The 16,128-nt window shown below is 33.6% G+C and overlaps 6 protein-coding genes across 6 annotated transcripts; 1 reads left to right on the top strand and 5 right to left on the bottom strand.

Annotated features, from left to right (window-relative positions):
* Window positions 1–227: 227 nt before the first annotated feature.
* Window positions 228–2,970, bottom strand: K06H7.2 (F-box protein). The gene is made up of 7 exons (NM_066366.6): window positions 2,862–2,970; window positions 2,064–2,270; window positions 1,780–2,016; window positions 1,201–1,401; window positions 988–1,122; window positions 810–940; window positions 228–587 (listed from the first exon to the last, which is right to left on the bottom strand). Exons 1-7 carry the CDS (start codon window positions 2,952–2,954, stop codon window positions 371–373), a joined length of 1,221 nt encoding a protein of 406 aa, NP_498767.1. The 5' UTR covers window positions 2,955–2,970; the 3' UTR covers window positions 228–370.
* Window positions 2,971–3,496: 526 nt separating this feature from the next.
* On the bottom strand, window positions 3,497–4,831 carry idi-1 (isopentenyl-diphosphate Delta-isomerase). Its single transcript, NM_001392149.1, has 4 exons — window positions 4,653–4,831; window positions 4,523–4,602; window positions 3,819–4,149; window positions 3,497–3,742 (listed from the first exon to the last, which is right to left on the bottom strand). Exons 1-4 carry the CDS (start codon window positions 4,825–4,827, stop codon window positions 3,618–3,620), a joined length of 711 nt encoding a protein of 236 aa, NP_001379667.1. The 5' UTR covers window positions 4,828–4,831; the 3' UTR covers window positions 3,497–3,617.
* A 106-nt stretch (window positions 4,832–4,937) lies between these two features.
* Window positions 4,938–8,004, bottom strand: vms-1 (tRNA endonuclease vms-1). The gene is made up of 11 exons (NM_066364.8): window positions 7,855–8,004; window positions 7,694–7,805; window positions 7,571–7,650; window positions 7,404–7,524; window positions 6,898–7,011; window positions 6,724–6,849; window positions 6,181–6,673; window positions 5,805–5,978; window positions 5,506–5,745; window positions 5,306–5,458; window positions 4,938–5,164 (listed from the first exon to the last, which is right to left on the bottom strand). Exons 1-11 carry the CDS (start codon window positions 7,997–7,999, stop codon window positions 5,066–5,068), a joined length of 1,857 nt encoding a protein of 618 aa, NP_498765.1. The 5' UTR covers window positions 8,000–8,004; the 3' UTR covers window positions 4,938–5,065.
* Window positions 8,005–8,089: 85 nt separating this feature from the next.
* Window positions 8,090–10,834, bottom strand: grp-1 (GTP exchange factor for ARFs 1). The gene is made up of 7 exons (NM_066363.4): window positions 10,770–10,834; window positions 10,621–10,718; window positions 10,118–10,303; window positions 9,699–10,043; window positions 9,425–9,636; window positions 8,721–8,850; window positions 8,090–8,671 (listed from the first exon to the last, which is right to left on the bottom strand). The coding sequence occupies exons 1-7, from the start codon at window positions 10,786–10,788 to the stop codon at window positions 8,480–8,482; spliced, it is 1,182 nt and encodes a 393-aa protein (NP_498764.1). The 5' UTR covers window positions 10,789–10,834; the 3' UTR covers window positions 8,090–8,479.
* Window positions 10,835–11,063: 229 nt separating this feature from the next.
* K06H7.7 (uncharacterized protein) lies at window positions 11,064–12,847 on the top strand. The gene is made up of 8 exons (NM_066362.6): window positions 11,064–11,095; window positions 11,147–11,327; window positions 11,545–11,693; window positions 11,744–11,923; window positions 11,967–12,045; window positions 12,109–12,226; window positions 12,279–12,578; window positions 12,628–12,847. Exons 1-8 carry the CDS (start codon window positions 11,074–11,076, stop codon window positions 12,751–12,753), a joined length of 1,155 nt encoding a protein of 384 aa, NP_498763.2. The 5' UTR covers window positions 11,064–11,073; the 3' UTR covers window positions 12,754–12,847.
* Window positions 12,838–15,910, bottom strand: apc-2 (Anaphase-promoting complex subunit 2). The gene is made up of 15 exons (NM_066361.7): window positions 15,835–15,910; window positions 15,662–15,791; window positions 15,395–15,527; window positions 15,223–15,349; window positions 14,936–15,179; window positions 14,743–14,890; window positions 14,576–14,693; window positions 14,454–14,529; window positions 14,274–14,412; window positions 14,050–14,183; window positions 13,772–14,005; window positions 13,630–13,727; window positions 13,387–13,582; window positions 13,172–13,342; window positions 12,838–13,125 (listed from the first exon to the last, which is right to left on the bottom strand). The coding sequence occupies exons 1-15, from the start codon at window positions 15,885–15,887 to the stop codon at window positions 12,931–12,933; spliced, it is 2,196 nt and encodes a 731-aa protein (NP_498762.2). The 5' UTR covers window positions 15,888–15,910; the 3' UTR covers window positions 12,838–12,930.
* Window positions 15,911–16,128: the final 218 nt, after the last annotated feature.

Here is a 16,128-nt window from a genome sequence, read left to right as displayed (position 1 = left end):
TGAAAGAGAGCCAATACAATTCAGTTTCAGTTGACATTGACGATTGATAAATTCGAATGTTGGTATCACAGCGATCAGTCTGTAACCTAGTTTCTCGACATTTTACGATACTGTCAAACTAGGGGGTTTAGGAAATTTCACATGTTAGAAACGTAGGCATGCGGAAGGTATAAGCTACCCTATTTCAAAAACAAATCTATTTGATTTCTGATTCTGAAATTTCTAAAAATCTCCTGTCTGTTTTTATTGTAGAAATCTTTAAAAGCAGAGTACAAAAGTCGTTTCTTTGCAGAACTCATGGAAGTTACATACAATTGAACTAATACAAAATCATTTTCTAAAATGTGCAAATCTACAAAATCGGAGCAGCTTACAAGCGTATTGGATTACAGAAAGTATATGATTTTGGTGATACATATTTAGTATAAGGCATTCCATTTTTCTTCTTTGCCAATCCAGTGACATGAATCGAAACGCAGTTATTGATGAAATTAAGAGTCATACTATTGTATGGATTAATATTACTTGATATTTGATAACATCTTCCACTATAACAATATTCAGAGAAATCCGACCAGAATTTTGCACTGAAAAGTAATATTTTATAGGTTGCTGATAGCTTTTCGAATTTTGGCTTTGCACCATAATTTTAAAACAAAATCGTTTACAATTAGAATGTATTACATCTCAATTTATTAGACGGTACAGAAATTGTTTAACACTTCTTATTGAAATTTAACGTCTGTAGTTTTCATATTGCTCCAATTTTTGAAAAAAAAATCTGCAATGATAACTTTGTAAATACTAACTTTTCTCTTTGAAATTGTTCATTCCATGGTCTGATTTCAATTCCTTTTGTAATTTCTTCTGTATTTGAAGTAGACCTTTGCCATAAAAACGCTTCTTTAAACCCTTCCACAGATTTCCCGTTTATCCAATTCTAAAATAAAATTGCATATTTGAATATGAAAACAGTGATTCAGTTACCTTTATAAATTTGTTGATTGCTTCATCCGTTATATTTGAAGAATTGAAACTACATTTCTTTGCTTTTAATTCAAAAAATTGCTCATTCGAGATATTGGTTTTGTGGTAAAGGTACAATTTCTCGCAGTTGGTTATCTGAAGAACGTCAAATAAAAAATATAAAAGGCATTTTTTTTTCAAAATTTGAATTTGTTATTAGAAAAAATTGAATACCTGTGGTAGTGTGAGTATATCTGGTGACAGTGTGACTTCATTATGTTCTCTAAATGTTGCTGGTGAAATATGTAAGTCATGCATGTGATGTGGCATTTTGTTCAGCCACCATCTCACAGAATTTTCATTTTTCAAGTTTAACATCACATCTCTACAGTTGGGTAAGTCTTTGATATGACTTGTTTCAAGAGGATAGTTGTCCTGAAAGTTTTAGATTTAAAAAAAAGTTTAATGAAACCACAACGAAAAGGAAAATGGGTTTCTCAAGTTCATTCTCATTTGAAATGCTTGATTCGAAAGCTATTTCAATTCTACAAAAGAACAACTTGTCAAACCAATCAGCAATTTGCTCCGCTTGCGCAATTTGCTCACTTCAGACACAACATACTAAAAATAGCCCAAAATGTATTATTGCCACAAAGAGGGAAAAAAGTTTTGAATATAATTCAAATTCCCTTTTTGACAATTTTCAGATGCGTCGGAATTTCGGATTATTCTGGAATAACTTCAAAGAGAACTCCTAACTTTCTTCAATATTTCTAATGCTTTAATCTATCAAGTACAAAAATAAAAACTAACCATTCCAACTTTGACAGATGAAACTCCATAACAACACTTCTTCATCCATTTTTCAACAAATTTCACAGATTCTTCATAATATTTGCTATTCTCAATGACAATACAATGTTTTTCCGGTAACAAAACATTGGAATACTTCGTCCATTTGATCTCAGTATCATTTAATGATTGCTCGAAAATTAACTCAAACTTTTTATTTGAGTTTTTTTCGAACTCTACACAAACTTTCACTGATGGCTGAAAGTACATTATTGATTTTAAAAATACATTTTAATCTAACTTACATGTTCATATTCTTCAGAAAATCCTATTCCATGGATGTTCATGGGAACCGAGTTAACGAGGTCATAATCGATTTTTGAGCATATTGCAAGTTGACATCTTGACTTATAATCCAAAAATTTAACTACTGTTCGTTGACAATCATTATTCAATTGAGACCATTTCTCAAAGCCTCCTATGTGTTCGAGTACAGAGTTAATGTATACGTCCTGAAAAGTTATTAATACATTTTGACCTTTGACCAAGATTTTTCCGAACAATGACAAAAGTTTTAAAACAAGAATTTATAGATTTTGATTTCTTATGATAAATGTCTGAAGGCAGATTGAACTTGTTCGTTTCATTTGGTACATTAGACACTTATTTAGAAGTTGATTCATCGACCAATTGCGTCTAAAATACGGTACCCAGTCTCGAAACGAACATTATTGTTAAATGCAGAAGCTGCGCGCGAGCCTTTAAATAGTACTGTAGTTTCAAACTTTATTTGCTGCGGAAGTTTATTTTTCATAGTTGTTCTCATGATTTGTTTAAATTCAGTGTTTTATTGTTACTTATAATCAACCTTTCAAAATATATATTGGTTAAATATATCGATAAAACTACACAAAAGTTGATAAAATATCCGAAGCAACGAAAGGTTGAAATTACAGTACTCCTTAAAGGAGCACAGATTTTTTCAATTAACAAGACAAGAAAATTGTAGTGTCGAGACCGGCTACCTTTAACTCAAAAATCGCATATTTCGTGCCAAGGTAATATTAAACATGTCTAAAATATGGATCTTTTGTCTTACTAACCCTTCTCCTATCCAGAAAAAAATTCGTTGCTTCTCGAACCATTGAGAAACTTTCTTCCTCGTCGTCGCTATGGTCACTTCCATCATTTGACATTATCGATTTTCTGAAATACTACTATTCTTATTGAAGAGAAGAATTTTTCGGGATTTTGAAAGGATCCTGTGAAATAATTGAAAACTTATTTATTATTGTTACTATTAAAATTTTTTACAGAGTTTTCACTTGATGAACATTTCTAATTCTCGATCAATAAGTGCAAATTTAAAAAAAAATGAAGTTCAGTAATAATTGATTTCAAAGTTTTCCGGAAAAAAGCGTCAGTGCTGTGAATATGCAAATTTCATTGGCATATTAAACATCAATCATCAGCTGATACAAACACAGTGGAGCGTATTTGCATTACCACAATAAGAAGACCGAATGTGACGAGAAAAGGAGACACAGCTGTGAAAACAAATAGAATTTTGCAGAGATTCTCATGACGGCAATGAGCTGCGCGGGAGCTTTTGGAGAATATAAAGATGCTCGCTAACTGTAGTTTCGGAACTTGAAAACTTCTTCCAAATCTTCCCTGCGTCGGAAAAAAACAGAACATTTTTACATTGTGTGGATTTGAGTATAAATCAAAAAGTTTTAAGACATGAGTTTTATTTATAAGAGGTCAAATAACAGGACATGGCAGCGTTCTATCCGTACCTAGAAATACAAAATAATTGTAAAAGTAGCACCCTATGATAAACAGAAGAATCAAATATTTTAATGTAATTTATAGATATTTGTATCTTCTATCGATTCTTCAGTGTTCTTATTTATGGTCCACCATTTTTCAAATGTTTCAGTTTGTGAGAACAGCTTGAGCCACGGCGTGAAGGAATTTGGTTCTGGAAAATATTCAATTTTGAAAAATAATTGTGTTCTTGTATTATTTAAAATAAACCTAAATAGGTATTTTATTACCTTTTCTCATCCATAATTTGAGCTCATCCAATACGACTTCTCTCACTTCTGCCACCTCATTTTCATTAATATTACAATTTTCTGCTCCAATTCCCCTCAAAATAAGCGCATAGTCCAACTCATGCTCTCCCCATGGAGCATTGTTCATTTCAGCACGATAAATATATTTTCCAGCCATTTGAAATTTATTGAGTGACACTCCAGTAATTCCTAATTCGTGTTCGAGTTTTCTGATTGCTGCTCTCTTGGCTCCAGGAACTCCGTCCATTTCTTGTTGTGTATGCAATGGGTGACTACAGCATGTGTTGGTCCACAAGTTTGGAAATGTGATCTGAAAATGAATTTAAATAGTTATAAAAGATTTGAGAAATTTTGTGCCAAAATGCCCCAAAAAAAGATAACCGGTCTGGACACAATACTATTTTTATTAATAAAATATTTGTAATTTTACAAGTTCTCGTTTATGCGAAATTTTAATCGATGTTTCATTTTTTTTGAGTTTTTAAAAAACAAATTCTTTTTTATCGGGAAAACTATGAAAAAGCGATGAAAATTCCGCAACAGCAGAAGTTCGAAACTACAGTACTCTGTGCGCACATTTTGGTCGTATCGAGACCGGGCACCGTATTTTTGGTGTAAAACCGCGAAACTTCGCGTTTGAACAATAGTTTTGATGTATTTAAAAACAGTTTCGAGCAAATTACCTTTTCTGCACTTCTTTTTTGCATTAGTAATTTGTTATCTGATGTGAATGAAAATACGGAGAACGCACGATGAAGAACCACTGAAATTTTAAATACACTTTTCTTGATTTACATAAAATTATTCACTCACATTGATATGAACTATGTGCTTCTCTTTTACTAACTCCTCCAATAATTCGATCATTTTCGTCAACATTTATACACTGTTCTCTCATATATTCAACTTGTTGAGCATCATAACTGGAGAGCTCGACGGCTCGGCGAGCCATTCCAATTTGTGAGAGCCCACGCAGTGAGGGTTTCATTTTTCTAAAAATTGTATTTAATTCAATAAAAAATACATACAGTGTATACGATAAGTATTGCTGAATCGTCAAATGAACGATTTTTTTTGTAATTAAAAACTTCACAATTTCCAATTAAAAACTTTAATTAACTCGGTAAATTCGTAAAAATCACATTCAAGAACAAAAAGGGACAAAAGTATTAACCGGAAGTATAGATACCCAAACGACGAAATTTTAGTTGATCAGTGAAAACGAATCACTGAGGATTGGCCTTCCGATGCTCGGCTACACAAGAAGTCGAGCAGAAGTTGTAGTGAGAATATTGGAATGGAGTTGGAGGAAGTTGAACGCCGCACTGAAACAACCAGAAAATTAAAATCAAAACTTTGAAATTCGCATGTTGTAAAATTGTAGCGCGACCTGATTAGGGCCACAATTTCAGAATGAAGAAAAGTGAATTTCGATGATTCCAAAAAACTTGTAGTGAATAATTTACCTGATGACATCGAAGGATTGGTGGAAGACCAGCAAGTCGTCTATCAACAGCTAATGCTCTTTTTTCTCTCTCTGACATATTTACATATTTTTGTCGTTCTTCCATCTCTTCTACATCTCGTTTTGCTATCTCTTTCTTCAATTTTTCCTTTTCCTATAACACCATGGCAATGAAATTATTAGTTTATCGATATCTCTTACCTTCTGTCTTGCCTTCTTTTCCTTCTTTCTTTCCGCTTGCTCTCTCTCTTGCTCTTCTGTTAGTTCTACCTTCTTTTTCGGTTCAGGAATATGCGTTCGTGCCCAATTTCCAGCAGTCTCATTTTTGACGCGATAATCAATAAAAATTGATTTAACATCAGAATTTGCTGATGACGAGTACGGTGGAAGGCCTGCTCCATCTTTTGTGCTGGAATCGCAATTGACTTCTTCCAGGAAATACTGAAAAAAACGCGAAACGTATAATTTTTCCCTCCTTTTGGCATTAAAAGAAAACTAACTTTCAAGCATTTTCGTGCATCATTTGCAGCAGAAACATGGAGGAACGTGGATCGATTTGGAGGAATTTTCGCATTTCTCAAATAATCGTTAGCTTCACTCGTGACATCTTCATTTAATGAGGCTAAATGTTCCTTCAATGCTTCCACGCTGTCTTGACGAACGTAGTTATAGGTCTGAAATAATTTTTTTTTAAATAAAATTTTTATTGAAAACTCTACTGAGAGTGAAGTAGGGATGGGATTTTTTCGCAGAAACACTGGATTTTTTTTTCAATTTTTCAAAGTTATATCCGGCCATTACGGTCCGTTTTCGATGATTTGAAACAAAATTCCCATACGACTACATTTCATATTTAGAAATAAATTAAAACGATACCTTTTGTCTCCATTCATCATCTAACCTTGGCCATTGAACAACCGTTTCTTCTGGTTTCTTTATCGTTCTAACTTTGATATGATGCGTTTTTTTCTCTTTTGAAATATCTTCATTTTCATCATCATCACTCCATTCACAAATCATCTGCATTCCTCCATCTTTTCTCTTCTTTCCAGCAACTTTCCTCGCCAACTTTTTTCGTTTTTCTCGTACTTCCAGCATTTCTGCTCGAAAATCAGACTCTGCTCCATGTTCTGAAACTTGTTGAAGCCGTTGCCAGCAGTCTGAGATTTCATCAATATTTGGACGTTTTGTTTCGAATGGAATAGTTCGAATCCGATCATCTCTTGTCTCAATTCCAGCGTCTGCTTCGAAGAAAATATTACGATGATAGGCAGCACATCTGATGAAAAGCAATGGAGTTTTCTGAAGACGAGATTTCCAACTTGACATAATCGATTGAATTTCCTCCTTCATTTTTTGTTCATTGTATCTAAAAAAAATATAGAAGTATTCAAAAGGTTAGAAATTTTCACGAAATACCTTCTCAATTGAGCTCCGGCACTCTTCGCAGCCCCTTTACCACCAGAATCATGTTGAGATTGGACTCCTCCTTGTTTGGCACGAGCCACATATCTATGGAATGACTTTTGAACAGTCATTTTATCACTGAAATAATCAGAATTTATAAAATTAATTAGAAAAGAAAGAATTCACTTTTCAAACATTGCAGCAGCGAAGTGACCACCATTCCAAAGAAAAATGGCACAATCAAATGGACGAAGGAATGTGACTGAAGAGACATCTCGCTCACCCACGTGGAGAATATTCCTGAAAGAGGATGATAAAATTATTAAGATTTATTTACTGTGTCCAGGGTTCAGAATTACAAGAAGTTTCATTCTTCGTTTCTTTTTGTTGGTGTTTTTGGCGAAAAACCATTTTTCGTTTTCGTTTCTCGGAAAAATTGAAAAACAAACATTTTAGATTTTTCGAAAATTAAAAATTGGTAAAACTGTAGAAAAATGTACAGAAAAAGACAGGGAAACTATAGAAAATTGGAATTATAGAGAAAGTAATTTTAATCCGATTTTTGAAGCATGGTTTCAAAGTGTGGCTATTTTTTTTTTTAGAAAAAATTTTTTTTTCTTGTGTTTTTTCTTAAACAAAATTTAATTTTAAAAAACGAATTTTGTTAACTTTCAGAATTTTTTTGATTTTACCTTGGAACCGAAAAAACGGAGCCATTTTTAATGAAAAACGACCGATTTGCAGGTAAAAGCAATGCATCAAATTCTTCATCGTCAGATTCCAATCCAATTGTAGTTTGTGAAGATGTGAGATCTGGTAATACTTAATTTACAATTTACATTCATATCGGAGATCATACCATTTTCTGAATTTTCGATTCCTTCAAAATCTTCTTCAGTGTAGACTGTCATGTTTCTAGCTTTTCGAAGAGTATTTGTTCTAGAAATATTGTATTTATGTGAGTTGTAAAAACTGAGAATACCTATGAAAAAGTGATTGATAATGCTCTAAAAGAACAGCTCGATCACCAAAATCCACTGGACAATTACATGTTGTACACTGGTCCGAGTCTTCTGACAAACGCATTTTCCATTCTAAAGACATTTATTTTTCAAATTAAGGTTTCTAAAAGTACACACTGACCTAACATTAACGACATTCCAGCATCGGTTTCGGCAGAAATAAGAACTTCTTCTTCTTCCGATGCTCCTTCGTTTTCATGATTTTCATCGATTCGAAACGGTTCAACACCTTGCAAAAATTCTAAACTTTTCAATGTGAACCCCATATTTTCTGAAAAAAGTTATGAAAGTTATGACTGAAGTCTCGAAAAAATATCAAGTGGGTCACAAACCGATAGATGAAAAGAAAAGGCAAAAAGGAAAAATGGACGCTTTTTCTGTAGAATCTTTAAAAAAAAACAGAAAAAACAAGAATGAAGAGAGAAAAAGCTGATTATTAAATGATTACATAATTAATTCAGGCGAAATTATTTCGAAAAATTGAGAATACGGTTATTATGGAAAAAGTACACATAAGTGAGTTTTTTTGTATGAAAAAAAAGGAAATAAGTGCGAAAGGCCTAAAATGACTCGTTTTGGTGGAGGATAACAGATTATAGAAGTATTTTTTGAATGGAGAAGTTAAATTAAGATACTGAATACGAGAATAGAAACAATATATAAAATATTTGATTGTTCCCGGTCTCAATTTCAGAATACAAAATTACAGAAATGTTCATATTTGCAATCATATTGTTCAAAATGTTTCAGTGGGTACTTTTTGGTCTGGCTAATAAATGTTGCTGCGGTGCCATCATTCGTGATATTGCGTTGATCCATGATCTCATATCTTCATCATTTACTGCACATATTTTGTAAATCGAATGACGTCCTTCGACAAGCCGCCCATCTTGTTCTGTTTTGCATGCTTTGATTTGTCCATCCGATAGAGAGAATATCTGGAATTCAAGAAAAATTAACTTTGAAATTTAATTCAGCAATTTAAACCTCAAACATGAATGGCCTGGAGGGTGCCTCGACCTTCCGTATTCCAACATTTGCCAATGTGATGATTCCCTTTGGTTCCTTATCAGTCATTTGGTCAAAGTAGTAGAGACAATTCTCAGAAAGAACAAACCTATAATAAAGTTAAGGATTATTTGTGTTCATGAAACAATGTGAAAAATGGTTTAAAGTGTAGTATATTCGGATGAGGAGTTTCTTTTAAAAGATACATATTGACCTCAATGACCGAAAAAACATTTTTATTATTTAAAAAAATTGCAATAAAATTTTTTTAAACATTTTAAAATGATTTTTTCAATTTTGCAAAAGAAAAAAGTTTTTCGCCATTTTTGCGTTTTCTGGTTAAAACCGAATGTTAAATTTTTACACACATTTTTACAAAAAAAAAACTATCAAAAAATCGATTTTTAATCCAATATTCTTTCTGGTTATCAAGTTTTTTAACGGAGAAATTGTTTTTTAAAAATTGGAAAAGCGAGCTTTTAATCGAATATCCGAGAAAAAATCACCAAAATCAATAAATTTAGTCTGAAAACGGAATTCAAATTTAGCCTTTCCTATTTTTGCAAAATTTAAAAAATCATAATATTTAGTAGAAAACTAATAATTTTTTAAACAGTTATATTTCGGTTATACGGTTCCATCTTTAAAAAGTATGCTACTAATAAATATATTCAAAACCTTACCATCGTTTTTTCCACGAAAGAGCACCAGAAAATAATGGATTACTACTCTGCTTGAAAAGCCATCCTTCTCGTTCAGCATGTAATAGAATATCGTTCACAGTTCCTTTTCCACTTGTCGATACTTCATCTGGGATCTTGAATTGTGTAACACTAACTGATTCATATACTTCTGTGAGCTGTTCGATTGTAATTGCACCTTTTTCGAGAAGTTGCTGAAATTTTCCATTTAATTTCATTAAAAATGTTTTTTCTTCAATTTTCATCCTATACCAACCTCATTCATTTCAATATATTTTTCCAGTGATGGTTTATCTTTAACGTTTGGATTATGTAATAATGTATTAACCATAATACATGAATATGCTACTGTATGTGCTTGATCTGCATTTCCATATGATGGATTTTGATTCGCGTAAACTTCTGCAAATTTCTCCAAAATTCGATTAATTTTCTGCGATTCGCCAGGTAGCCGGAAGGAAAATAGATATTGACGAAGAGCTGGAACAATCGGAACATCATGCAATTTATGTTCTTTTGTGAATCTGTCAAGGGTTTCCAACGCAAATGGACGGTTATCACCCAGTATTTCGCCGATCGCACTTTTAGAAAGTCCTTCGCCCTGAAAAATTGCAGTTGAAAACATAATAAATAGATTTCTATTAAATAATTGTTTTAAAAAATAAGAAAACTCACAGCTTTCATCCAGAGCGCCAATGCTTGAGGATCCTTTGCAACTACATTTCTTGATGCCAACCAATCCAACGCTTTCCATGGGTCTTGATTGAACTTTTTTCGGCCATTCACCACTATTTTGTGATATTCTTTTGATTTTGGATGGGTGTAATATACTTGATCGAGTTCTTCGTCAACTTCTCGTACCTAATATGTTGACATATTTCGTAATAGACAGAATTTAAAATAGCACACATGGAGAACGTCATTTTGCTTTTTTAAATTTATTGTTTTTTTTAGAAATCAAAGATAGCTTATCAAAGTTTCAGTTATTAGAAATATTCTTCGATATTTATAACAAAAATCTAAATTTTTAGAATGCAAAAACAAAACCGTAAAAGGCATCACAGAGAATTGATTAATATAATTTTGAAAAATATTATTTAAAATAGAAAAGTGAAGATTTCCGTTCTAAAGATTTTTGTTTGGCTAAAACATTCATTAAAACTAATTAGTTTTCACACCTCATTTTTTAGCGCCTCAATTTCATCGACAAGTTGTGCCTTCCTCTTGCGTACTTTGGGAAGAGTCATCTTCTCCGTCTCCGATAGTCCATTTCGTTCTGAAATTATCAAAAGCGTTGAAATTTGCTTTAATACTCAAGTGTACAAACCTGAATACCGCGATGACATTTATCCCTTGTTTTTCCGCTGCATACACAGACTTCCTTTTTCAATGCTGAAAAATGAATTATTTTAAACGTTTTAAACTTTAAAACAATATCAACTCAAGAGAGAAAATGACAAATCAGGAAAAATACAAGCAAAGAAAAACTAATTGAAGAAAAAGAAAAACTCTTAAATGTCGTACAATGTGGTGTCTACTGTGCAACATCCCTCATAGTGTTTGCACACAATTGTCTACAGTACTCTATAACATAATTCTAGGACCTAGACTTTTTTCCTTTCTTGTGCGAGATGTCGTTTTCTGCCGGAGAAAGTAAGTTAAAGTTATACATATGAATATAAAATTGAAGACTTTCAACTTCAGGTTCTGCCGCAACGGGAGACCCTCAAGATTTCAATAAATTCTTTGGTGAAATTAACAGTCCATCCGAAGCTGCGAAAACAATCAAAGCAATACCTAAACCATCAGTCGCTCTCCCAGAATCTTCAGAATGTGCATCATATTGTGCTAGTTGGGTTAACGACCAGAGTTTTGAGATTTTACCGTATGTCACTTTGAAATATTGGTCCTCATCAGGGCTGTGCGGCAACCGGCAACCAAGTTGCCGAATTTTCGGCAACCAAAAGTTGCCGGTTGCCGAAATTTTTAGGGTTCGGAAACTTCGGCAATTGCCGGTTGCCGAAAATTTTTGGGTTCGGCAACTTCGGCAATTGCCGGTTGCTGCACAGCCCTAATCCTCATGAAATGAATAAGCTTTCCAGAACCGATGAAGAAAATAGGCAAACGGAATTCAGTTCCTCTCCACTTTCGGATAGTGTTCATAGTTGCCTAGGATTTAATCGAAAAAAGGAAAGAAAACGGAGGACGTCTGGAGATATTGAACAAACTGATAAGAGGAAGAGAACAGAAGGTTTCAATTTCACTTTAATTAGTTTTAAAAAAATTAAAGACATATTTCAGAACGACCTTCTGATAAAATAACATTTGCTTCTAATGTCTTCGACAACCTGGCTCGTGTTACTGCTGAGAGAGATAACCCAGAAAAACTATCGAAGTATAAGAATATTCCTGGAGTAGGGACAAGAGAGAATATTGATGAAGGAATAAGTGATATAAATCAGCCATCATCAAAAAGTAGTGGTCAGTTATAGACTGTCTGATTTAAAATCACTCTTATTTTCAGGTGTTAAATCGAAATACGTCGAAGTGATGTCATTGTTTCAGAAAAGTATACAAAAGTTCTCCATTATGAATCTTGATTAGTTAGTTTTATTTTGCGAAAATTCGATTTTTTAAAATCCTTTGCAAACAAATAATATTTTCAGCATGTACACATTTGACTGGAACCACTACTCGAAAAAGAACATTCAATATGTTGTGTTCACAAAGGTCTGCCAATCACACGCCCCAGGTCATTTTGTCGAGATGCTAAAGGAAGATTGTGTAATATTTCAATTTCGATCTCTTTTTGGCAATTATCATTCTCTTTATTCAGAGTTGCCGAGACTGTGGAAGTGCTGATTTGGCAGTTAAAGTTCGCCTTACAGTACCACTTGATTTGTCTGATATCCCGATACCATGCAGTGAAGATATACAGATCCACGTGTCATTTCTGGCTGACGATCTCTTGGAAAGACATATATCATCAAATGTGAATAGAAGTTCGAATAGAGATGATCTGGACTTTTCGAGAAGAACGTGTGAAAAGATGTACGATTTGTATCAAAAAATGATGAGAGGACAATCAAGTCGCATGTACACAGAATGGTTCGATAAGTGCAAAATTTTTGTGAAGGTTCGGAAAAAAAGTGTTCAGACTGAATTAATATAAATATGATTTGCAGAATTTTCTCTTCTCCAAGTCGCTTCATCTTTATCACGGAAATGTAATACGTCGAAAGATTGAAGAGAGTCAAACGTTGAATAAACGACGATGCTTCATCTTTGCACAAATTTTTGATCTCGAATAGTTTTTGTTTAAATTTTTTTATTTCTTTGGATCCTCTTGAATCTCAAAATCGACTGTGCCATTTTTTGTTGTTTTTTAATAAATTGTTTTGAAATATTTTATAGAATTAGATCATCATAAATACCAGCTTTGTTTAAATTTAGAAAAAAAAAATTTCAAGATTATAAAATGAAAGAAGTTATTCGCCGTCTTTCTTTTCCTGAATGATACGATATGACCCATTAATGCAGGTTAGCAGTCCCAGCGCAACTTTTCTTTGCAAAAACGCGGAAACATGATCAAGAGTGGGTCCTGCAGAAGTTGGAGAACCGAACATACGGTAGACACGATGCATCCGTTCCGCTTTCACTTCTCCGTTAGGTGCATGATTGGCCTGAAAATTGATTTTTTTATTCTTATATATTTTAAGTTTTACTTACAATGAAATTTCTAGTATATCCCCAATATTGTTCTAAAGCATCAACCATATCAGAATTCTCTTCCGGTTCCACATCTTCATCGTCTTCAAGGTCCGGTGTGCCTGGTCGAACGATGGAAATTCCACTTGGATTCCGGGTCAATGTCCACGTGTCGCTACTGATAATGGGATTCTGAGAATGAAATTATATGATAACTTAATAATTTTCTATTTTACCATGCAAATAAATCCTTGTTTAACCAGCCATTCCAATCGTTTTCTTGTCACAACCACTGACATTCCCATTTTCTCGACTACTTCAGCAGTTGTCCATGTTTCTTTTTCGAGGAACAAGAAGAGGAGAAGAGCGTACATATTTGGAATTGTTCGATCTACTTCAACTCCATCGATATTGATAGAAACCTCTACACATCTTTAAAAAGTTAAAATTCACATGATAATTCAACAAATGAAACTTACCCAACACTTCTTAACCATTCTAATTTTCTGTCGCGCTTCACGTCCAGATAAGTTTCTTGGTAAACGTCCATCGCAGCTTGCAATGGTTGAGGCATTAACTGAAATAATTTTTCATATTGTAACATTGTTGCAATATTCTCACCGCTTCTGTTTTTTCAGTTTCCAACTTTGGCCAATAATGACTTGAGATGATACATGCAGAAATTGGAATAATCGGAACATCATAATTTCCAGCGCTTCTTTCACTCATGTCTTCAAACTTTTTATCAATATCGAGACTATGAATAACGTCCCGAAGCATCACTTCACAATGTTGTAGCTCACTGTATTGGAATCTCAGTTTCAGCAAGTCCAGGTATCGCTTCTCGAATTCAGGCTAAAAAAGATATAGACTTCGTTGAAAACGAAAAGAGTACTTACATCTTTGTTGTCCGAACTCGAAAGTCGTTCAGCAAGAAGATTTCTATATTCTTTGACAAAAAGTTCTTTGGATCCATATACAGAGACAAGCATATTGAAGACGTCAACACCTTGATGCCCGGGTGCTCCATCACCTGAAAATAAGAATAACATTTTAATAACTTTTACTGAATTTGAGAGAATTGTCATTGAACTTCCGTGAGTTTTTATCTGTAATCACTAACCAACAGTAGCATCAGTTGGGTTAGGCATCCAGTTTTCCCATCCAAGCGTCTCCATATTTTCTGGCAAAAAATCATCGTTGACACCTTTCAGTTCTTCCTCGTCCATCATTGCCGATCGAACAGTTTTAGACTGTAAGCTCTTGAAAAGTGTTAGAAAACGTTTTTTTAGTACACGCTTACCATATCTTTTTCCAGTTCATTTTTCTTATTAGAAGTAATGTAACTGATAATTTGTTGTACAGTGTCAGGTCGCCTTCTGAAAAAAAAATTAAATATAATTAAACAATCAGGAAATAGCTTACTTCAAATATTCTCTGATAACTCCACAAACTTTATGCATAACCACGCAACTATTGTCCATTTCACGAAGAGATTCTACGCACGCCGCATAAGCTTTCAAAATGTCTTTTGTATCAACCGCTGAAATTTTAAATATTTAAGTTTTAAATAATTCCCCTCACCAACTTACATGCAACAAGAAGTTTTGTGTTAACTTGATCTATCAAGTAATTTGTGAAATCGACTCTCCCATGATTATTAGTTCTCAAAAGGCAATATTTCATTGTGATGAGACTGCGAAATTTTACTGGAAAATCTACGGCGATCATTTCATATGCCTACAAAAAATATTTTTTAGGTTCCAAATTTTTTTAAAAACTCACGTTTTTGGAAAGCATTTGGAAGACATCTTTGTAAATAGTGTCACTAATTAAATGGAATGCGTCTTGCATTGTTACTTGATCTGACCAAATCCTCAGACTCTCCATAATTTCTTGAAACATTGAACATCTCAGCTCATTGTCAAAAGCCGCTTTCTCGTGCATCACCAATGTTGCAGCAAGCTCGCGAATATACACTGAAAGTGCTGCGTTCATGTGACGATTTGCATTGAGAATTCCAGTTTTTCTGAAAATGTTATATATAATTTAGGAAGTCAGGCTTTACCCACAATTCATTGACAAAAGGATTAAAATCTTGAACATATTGCCCGCATATTTCTTTTTTTTCTGGTGTCCACAGCTCTTGGTTTAAATCGATTCCATGATCGATTTTTCGATGAGGAAGGTACATGGCAACTGAAAAATGTTATTGGAAACTGGGGCTGAATGAAAAAAAAATACGTCTGTAATTAGTGAAGTGCGACATAAAATAAGGTCTGAGAACTTTGATAACAACTTTCTGCATGGCCAGTGGGAAGATGAGCTCTGCAGCATCGCGAATATCCGGTTGACCAACGCCTTTTTCCAATGCAAACTGAAATTATTTTCCATTAGCTTGTTACACCTCTATTTTCTGACCGTTTTCCATAAGGAGAAGATTTTTCAGAGCATTTAATTGAGAATAAGGCTAATTTGTTCTTGATTGGATTTAAAAATTTTAAAACTCACCATCAGGCATTCTTGCTGTACTCGTTGCAGAACTGTCGTCATATCATAAACTTTTTCAATATTTTTTGCGTATTTTGCGTGATATATCAGAGCATCCCAGACTTCTTTTTTCTTTGAGACGCAAAATTGTCTGAAAACTGTCTTTACGGAACTCATTTTCAAAAATTCCATACCTGTACTTCATCGCAGCCTCTTTCGAAGTAGTCATTCTGTCAAAAATGGACATTTTCGAAATGGTTAAAATAATTTCAGCAAGGATACGAGAAGAGAACGATGACAAATGTGTGAGAAACTGTATATATTAAAGGATCATGCTTAAAACGAAGGTTGGGGTCTCGGAAACTACATTTCCACAAAAACCGCGAATAAATGTTCCTTTAAAAATTATACGAAAAAATGTTTGTTTCTTTTTTTTCACACGATTTTTCAGAGTATTTTCTTTCAAATTTCTGTCGATTCCACTTTTC

The sequence above is a fragment of the Caenorhabditis elegans genome, chromosome III, assembly GCF_000002985.6.
Source record: "Caenorhabditis elegans chromosome III".
Taxonomy (NCBI): Eukaryota; Metazoa; Nematoda; class Chromadorea; order Rhabditida; family Rhabditidae; genus Caenorhabditis; species Caenorhabditis elegans.
The sequence above is the reverse complement of the archived record's forward strand: the minus strand, read 5'-3'. Positions and strand labels throughout refer to the sequence as shown.